This window comes from Aedes albopictus, chromosome 3, assembly GCF_035046485.1.
Source record: "Aedes albopictus strain Foshan chromosome 3, AalbF5, whole genome shotgun sequence".
In the NCBI taxonomy this organism is placed as follows: Eukaryota; Metazoa; Arthropoda; class Insecta; order Diptera; family Culicidae; genus Aedes; species Aedes albopictus.
Genome location: NC_085138.1, coordinates 344,735,651 through 344,744,110, shown reverse-complemented (window position 1 = coordinate 344,744,110; position 8,460 = coordinate 344,735,651). Strand labels below are relative to the sequence as shown.

The window sequence follows — 8,460 nt, the reverse complement described above, 5'->3', positions numbered from 1 at the left end:
TGCAGGTAGAATTTGTGAAGGAATCCCAAGAAGAGTTCCTGGAAGAGTGCTTTGAAAATTTTTAAAATAATTCCTGGAGTTATTTCTGAAAGAATTCCAGAGAGAATTTCTGAGTGAATCCCAGGAAGAATTCCGGAAGATTTTATGTAGGAATCTCTAAGGAACCCAGTAATTTCTGGACGAATTATTGCAGGGCAGTATTCCTTAGATATACTCCTAAGTAAAGGATTTTTTGTACAAATTTTAAAGGATATGCTGAATCATTTTTTGAATAATCCCTCCCTCTGAAAGAAATTCAGGAAGAAATACCTGCATAAATACTTCGAATATTTCGCTGCGCAAAATTAATTAAGATATCATTTGCTGTTACCAACGGACATCTGAAGCTAAAAGTCACTCTGTTTGCGTTCGCATCGGAAGTGCTCCACAGATTAGATCTGCTCCCATCAAGCTTATTCATTTCTCAACAATATAGAATCAAAGTTCCCAATTCGCTGAACGAGCAGCGATCGATTGGTCAACCAAATCATCCATCTCGGAATGATAATCGACAGCGATGACGACCGTGTGCAGACGTGAGCGACTCGTTGATTACGGTCGTCGTAGACATTTCTCTGAAATCATCGCAAAAAGCTCATTGTTATACCGAAGTCCGAACCGAATCCCGTCCGACACTGATTACGATGATAAGCGCGAAGGTGCTGTTGTCGTTGTTGTTTACAGGCCCTCTCCGAGTATACCTGATAATGGCGAAGTATTGCGGCAGGTACATGTGTTATCACCGTAATTATTGGCAGGAACGACCGGTTCCCGAAAGCCGAATCGTCTGCTACAAAGCGTTGATGGTTGGTCAATGGTTGACTCTTTGAATAATTAACTTTAGTTCGGTCAGTTGAACGACAAACGCCGATCAAAGTGGACACGAGTTGTAACTAAAGCAGCGGAGGAACAATGAAGATAAGAGCTATCGTACTCGGCATTTTGTTGAATTATATTGTTGGTAGTCATCAGGTAAGCTCGTGGATTTGGGTTGATCAATCTTCTTTATGACGATGACTTTTATCTTCTGATTGTGCAGATATCCTCTCCAAACGATGATCACTACTGGGCAGGGGTAGTGGAGTTCAGTTTCAAGGAACGGTCGGTAGGCAATGAGTCAGCTTTGGTCAGCACGCCGAGGAATTTGGCCAAATATAAAGATATCATCAACTCTCCTGAAGCCGATCCGTTGGATATCGTTGTCTTCCCGGAGTATGGGTTGAGTCAAGTGGAGACAGCCTCATTTGTACCGAACCCTAGAGATCTCATTGCACCCTGTAACAATCTTGAATACGAGCAAGTCGTGCGAGATCTGTCGTGTTTGGCACGGGCTCGTCAGAAGTACTTGGTTGTGAACCTGGTGGAGAAAGCTTTCTGTCCAGAGAACAGCGATTGGCGTCCTTGTGCTCCCAATGGCCTTTATCACTTCAACACCAACGTGGTGTTCGACCGACATGGACGGGTGATCGCACGTTACCGCAAGTACAACCTTTTCGCAGAACCTGGCATTAACATTACCTCCTGGTCAGATGCGGTCACTTTCGAAACGGATTTCGGTGTCCGGTTTGGCACCTTCATATGCTTTGACCTGATGTTCGAGCGACCTGCACTGCAGCTCGTAAAGCAAGGAGTTACCGATTTTATCTTTACAACGATGTGGTTCTCGGAGTTACCATTCTTGACCGCTGCGCAGATACAGCAGGCATGGGCCTATACGCACAACGTCAATTTTATAGCTTCTGGTTCGAGCTATCCGGAAATAGGCAGCACTGGCACGGGAGTGTTCGCCGGAAAGCGAGGCCGGATCATTACAGTTATGAACCACGATGCAGAGTCCAAGCTGTACGTTGCTCAGGTGCCAAAGATTGATCGCCCACAGGCTACGATTAATCGTCAGCCGGTCATCAAGTATACGCCCAGTGAGATGTCAAATCTTAAACTGAAGCGAGATCACATCGATGGCTATCTGATGTCCACGCTGCCGATGAACGCGAGCTTCCATGAAGCGCTGTTATGTCAGGAGACGGTGTGTTGTAATTTCACGTTGAAATACACAGTAACGGTACCAAGTGTGCCTAATCAGGTAAGTGATAATGATAACCGAGAGATAAGTTGTTTTATATGTAGTACACATCCTAATCATGGCAAGTAAATGTTTTGAGGATGACTTAATTTGTCGAACGTTTTCATATTCAATCAGTTACCAGTAGCTAGGATTTTGGATGGGTCATAGGGCTGTCCCAAAGTTTTAATGACTTTATAACTCCAACGATATCTTATTCCTCGTTTAGGAGACATTTCTCGCGTTTAGTATCAAACAGGCGTATCTACAATGATTGATTTCTATTCATCGATTTTCTCTTTGGATTGTTCCGGAAAATACGACCAATATTCGGATGATCGCTCGGTGTCTTTCGGTAAAGAACGATTACACAAACAAGGAAAATAACCGATTTTCCGGCCAAGTTATTAACTAAAAAGAAAATCTATGAAGAGAAATCGAGAGAAAGCGCGAGATTTGCCTGATGGTAGTCAGTTGTGTTGGATCATTTACTACCTTTTGTAAACTCCGAAAAAGGAAGTTTTTGGAGAAACTTTTTAAACAAATCCGTCGAAAATCTCAGGGAATTTTACTGGTGGAGTTACTAATCATTTAAAAAAGTTCATTGATCGGGGTGAAAATTGATGAGAAACTTAGGATTATTTGTGTCAGAATTCCTATTCATTTTCATGTCATTTATTTATTTATTTTTATTCTTCAATCACTTAACCTAATTGACAGCTCTTTTGTCCACTAGGGCACTACGTGAGCGATTCCAATTGGAAGCTGTACTTAAAAATTTGTACAGCGCCTAAATGTATTCTGTTCTAATTCTACTATATCCAACTGGCTGCCGTTGCGCTGCTTTCACTTTCTACCCTATCATGGTGATGAGCACGAGGAAGCTGATGTGTGGCTGTGTTGGTTGTTCCTGTTTCCAGTCCGATTGGGTTTCCATTATATGAGTTGCCGTTCGCCGTTGTCCAAATATCCGGGTCCATTTGAGCCATTGGCTCAGAAGAGGGTCAGTGTCAGCTGCTCTCAGGGGGAAAGCGCAACTGACGAAAGTGCCGGGGCTGGGATCGAACCCATGACCATCTGCTTATGAAGCAAACGTGTAGCCACTACGCCACGGGCCCCGGCAATCATTCATTTAGTTCCACATCAAATCCATGCACTGAAAGACGGCTTGCGGTTGAAATTACTATTCTGAGGGTCAATTTAAATACACAACGCCACTAAATTTGTGCAGACTGAATTTCGTTTCATTTCAACAGATTAATGTATTCAATTTTACCATGGACCCGATTCACAATTAAAAAAAGTTTCGGTTGGCAAGTGGATTCGAATCAAGAACCTTGAGATCACCATGCTCGCACGCTACCGCTAGGCTATCGAACCGGTTGAAATGGGAGGAAACAAAACGCACACAAGAAGCGTTTGTTGGTCGACGATCATGTTTTGCCTTGGTAAATTGGAAAACATTTTTATGGTGGTCATTACCGCAAGCCGTATTTCAGTGTGATTACACTGCACTTATGCCGTTTTTCCTTTTTAACCTGGGTTGGAACCGGATTGGCGGAAAATGTGTAAACAAATAACGTCAAACAAACTTTAGTACAAGCTAAACCGAAGTTGGGTTGGGGTTGAAACTGTGACCTGGGTTGGAACTGGATAATAAAGAAAAACGGCATTAGTCAACAATTTGCCACCATTAAGGAGAAACTTCAGAGAATACAAATATGGCTGCCACAATGGCCGGCTTGGACCCCTACTCACGTTTTCAAGAGCTTACCTTACCTTACCGGTCAGGCTAAGGCCGGGGTGGCCTCTGCTGTACATAGTAGCCGCCTCCATTCCACTCGGTCCATGGCTGTTTGTCTCCAGTTCCGCACTCTGCGTAGGGTCCGCAGATCGTCCTCCACTTGGTCGACCCACCTAGCTCGCTGCGCTCCACGTCTTCTTGTACCGGTCGGATGACTCTCGAGAACCATTTTAGTCGGGTTGCTATCCGACATCCTGATGATGTGACCCGCCCGCCGTAGCCTCCCGATTTTCGCGGTATGGACGATGGTTGGTTCTCTTAGCAGCTGATGCAGCTCGTGGTTCATTCGCCTTCTCCAAGTCCCGTCTTCCATCTGCACTCCGCCGTAGATGGTACGCAACACCTTCCGTTCGAAAACTCCAAGGGCGCATTGGTCCTCTGCACGTAGGGTCCATGTTTCGTGCCCATAGAGGACGACCGGTCTAATCAGCGTTTTGTAGATGGTTAACTTCGTGTTACGGCGAACTTTGTTCGATCGTAGAGTTCTGCGGAGTCCAAAGTAAGCACGATTTCCTGCCACAATGCGCCTCTGAATTTCTCTGCTGGTGTCGTTATCGTCGGTCACCAGTGAGCCCAAGTACACGAATTCTTCAACCGCCTCGATTTCATCACCGTCGATATGAATTCGGGGTGGCGGGCGCGGTGATTCCTCCCTGGAGCCCTTTGCCATCATGTACTTTGTCTTCGACACATTAATGACTAATCCGATTCGCTTGGCATCGGCGAAACCAAGCAGCTGAACGGACTTCGTGAAAATCGTCCCACTCGTGTTTATCCCCGCTCTTCTTATTACACCCTCCAAAGCAATGTTGAACAGCAAGCACGAAAGACCATCACCTTGCCGTAACCCTCTGCGAGATTCGAAGGGACTCGAGAGTGTCCCTGATACTCGAACTACGCACATCACTCGATCCATCGTCGCCTTGATCAACCGTATCAGTTTATCCGGGAATCCGTATTCGTGCATAATCTGCCATAGCTGTTCTCGATCGATTGTATCATACGCCGATTGGAAATCGATGAACAAGTGATGTGTGGGCACGTTGTATTCGCGGCATTTCTGCAACACCTGGCGGATGGCGAACATCTGGTCCGTTGTAGCGCGTTCACCACCCATAAATCCAGCCTGATATTGCCCCACGAACTCTCTTGCAATCGGTGATAGACGGCGGCATAAAATTTGAGAGAGTATCTTGTAGGCAGCGCTCAGTAGTGTGATCGCGCGGTAGTTCCCGCAATCCAACTTGTCGCCCTTTTTGTAGATGGGACACACGATACCTTCCATCCATTCCTCCGGTAATACTTCCTCCTCCCAAATCTTGGTAATGACCCAGTGTAGTGCTCTTACCAGTGCTTCTCCACCGTATTTTAGAAGCTCGCTTGGTAGCTGATCTGCTCCAGCGGCTTTGTTGTTTTTCAACCGGCCAACCTCCTCCTCAATCTCTTGAAGGTCAGGGGCCGGAAGTCTTTCGTCCTGTGCACATACTCCTAGATCTGTTACCACGCCACCTTCGGTACTTGCAACGTCGCCATTGAGGTGCTCATCGTAATGCTGCCGCCACCTCTCGACCACCTCACGCTCGCTCGTGAGAATATTCCCGTGATTATCTCGGCACATGTCGGCTTGTGGCACAAAGCTTCTGCGCGAGCGGTTCAGCTTCTCGTAGAACTTTCGTGTGTCCTTAGCGCGGTACAGCTCTTCCATCGCTTCGCGATCTCGTTCTTCCTGCTGGCGCTTCTTCATCCGGAAGACTGAGTTCTGCCTGTTCCGCGCCTGTTTGTAACGTGCCTCATTCGCTCTCGTACGGTGTTGCAGCATTCTCGCCCATGCTGCATTCTTCTCGTTTTTCAACTGTTCACATTCGCCGTCGTACCAGTCGTTTCTGTGATTCGGAGTCGCGAAACCTAGTGCTGTAGCCGAGGTACTACCTATGGCGGATCGGATGTCCCTCCAGCCATCTTCAAGTGTAGCTGCGCCAAGCTGCTCTTCCGTTGGTAGGGCCACTGCTAACTGCTGCGCGTAGTCTTGAGCCACTTCTACGTTACGAAGTTGCTCGATGTTGAGCCGTGGCGTTCGACTTCGACGTGTGGTGATAACTGTCGAAAGTTTTGAGCGCATGCATACAGCGACTAAGTAGTGATCCGAATCTATATTCGCACTGCGGTATGTGCGGACGTTGGTTATATCTGAGAAGAATTTACCGTCGATTAGAACGTGGTCGATTTGGTTTTCTGTTTGATGGTCGGGTGATCTCCAGGTGGCTTTGTGGATATCTTTGCGGGGAAGAAAGTGCTTCGGACTACCATACCGCGGGAGGCTGCAAAGTTTACGCATCGCTGGCCGTTATCATTCGGTACGGCGTGCAGGCTGTTTCGCCCGATTACCGGTCTGTACATTTCCTCCCTTCCTACCTGCGCGTTCATGTCGCCGACAACGATTTTCACGTCACGCGGCGAGCAACCATCGTATGTTTGCTCTAACTGCGCGTAGAACGCTTCTTTCTCGTCATCGGGTCTCCCTTCGTGTGGGCAGTGGACGTTAATGATGCTGTAGTTGAAGAAACGGCCCTTAACTCTCAACATGCACATCCTTGCGTTGATCGGCTGCCACCCGATCACACGTTGTTGCAGCTTGCCCAACACTATAAATCCTGTTCCCAGTTCATTGGTGGTGCCACAGCTTTGGTAGAAGGTAGCCGCTCGATGCCCGCTTTTCCACACTTTCTGTCCAGTCCAACAAAGTTCCGATGTCGAAGTTGCGGGGATGTAGTTCGTCGTAGATTATCCTGTCACATCCTGCGAAACCTAGTGACTTACAATTCCATGTTCCAAGTTTCCAATCGTAGTCCTTATTTCGTCGCGTGGGTCTTTGCCGATTGTATCGAGTCGTATTTTCTCCTATGTTATTCGCAATGGGGTTTTTTACAGGTGGCTTATTGGGCCTACGCCAACACTCCTGTCTCGCCGGAGGGCCATCGTGCCAGTTCTGTTTAACGTCCCAACCAACCACTGGGACGACCACGCTGATGGGGCTACCACCTTGGATCTAGCTGGGCGTGGTGCAGCGTTTCTTACTCAGCCGCTGGATGCCAGAACAGACGCTGTTTGAGCCGCACCTCCTTGGTGAACAGACACTCGAATCGTACCTCCTCAATCTAGCTGAAGTCAGAAGGACAACAGTGCCCAGGCTGCACTATCAGCTAAGCACACAACTCTTAGCTGGCGGTCTTTGTCATCGCTTGACCCGTGGAAGCATGAGGTAGGAACTTGTGAGGACCAGAGCTATATTGGACGCTCTCCTTATCGACTCACCGTTTTGCAGCCCCCGTTTTCAAGAGCACCAATCTTAAATATTTGTAAACTAATGCCCTCGATTTGGAAAAGCTGCCTCTTTTTGCAAGTGAGCAGAGCCAGGATAAACAAGTGCGGCTTAGTTCGATGGTTCGTTCGTCAGATTTGTGCCTCTAAAGTTTGTATTCAAAATTGCAATGGGATTTCTTGATGTTTCACCTTAAACTCGATTTGTGGCTGCAGTTCTCCAACGTCGGTCAAGCCCAGATCACGCTCCACCTGATCCGCATACTCTCTGCGCTCCACGGCTTCTTGTGCCATCCGGATTAAAAGTAAACACCAACTTATGCCAACTTTGCAGGGTTGTTGTCCGGCGTTCTTGCCACATGCCCTGCCAACCGTACCAGTCCAGCTTTGCCCACTCTCAGGATGTTGGATTCCTCGTAGAGCACAGCGAACTCGTGGTTCATCCATCGCCGCCATATACCGTTCTTCTGCACCACCGGTCTTATTAGCGTCTTGCACATAGTACGGGAGTGAATCTTTTTCGACCGCAGTTTCTTCTGGAGCTTGTAGTAGGCAGGACTTCCATTGATGCGCCTGCGTATTTCACGGTTCATGTTATTGTCAGCCGTGAGCAAGAAACCGAAACGACGACCTCGAAAGTATCCCTGTCTATCGTAACTTTGTCCTGTCTCGGTCAGTTCCACCTACTAGCATGTACTTTGTTTTAATTACAATCACCACCAGTCCGACCTTCGCAGCTTCGCATTTCAGATGCGTGTACAGCTCTGCCACCGTTACAAATGTTCTGGTAATAAAATCCAAGTCATCCGTAAAACAGGCAAATTTTTCCGGGTTTCGTGAAGATCGTACCCCGGATATTGATCTCGGCTCGACGCATAACACCTTCCAGGGCGATTTTGAATAGTAGACAGGAATGTCCATTGCCTTGTCGAAGTTGCCATAGATATTCGAATGAACTGCATAGCTCACCCGAAATTCTTACGATGTTTTCCACACCGTCTATTGTTGCTTTCAAAACTCTGGTTAGCATCCCGGGAAAGCTGTTCTCGTTCATGATTTTCCATAGCTCTGGGTTGTCACATGCAACCTTGAAGTCGATAAACAGGACCTGGTAATCAGGACATTTCTGGGGGATTTGTCGTACGGTACATGAAGATCTGACCCGTTGTCGACTAGCCGTCGATGAAACTGGCTTGGTAACTCCCCACTTTAGGTGATAGACTTCACTTTGTAGGCG

At 47.3% G+C, this 8,460-nt stretch overlaps 1 protein-coding gene across 1 annotated transcript; it reads left to right on the top strand.

Annotated features, from left to right (window-relative positions):
• Nucleotides 1-749: 749 nt before the first annotated feature.
• Nucleotides 750-2,123, top strand: LOC134289400 (vanin-like protein 1; the record flags this gene model as incomplete). Its single annotated transcript, XM_062855174.1, is given in 2 exon segments — nt 750-1,011; nt 1,079-2,123. Coding segments are annotated over 2 exon segments (1,105 nt in total), but the record flags the coding sequence as incomplete, so codon positions are not given.
• Between the last annotated feature and the right edge of the window lie 6,337 nt (nt 2,124-8,460).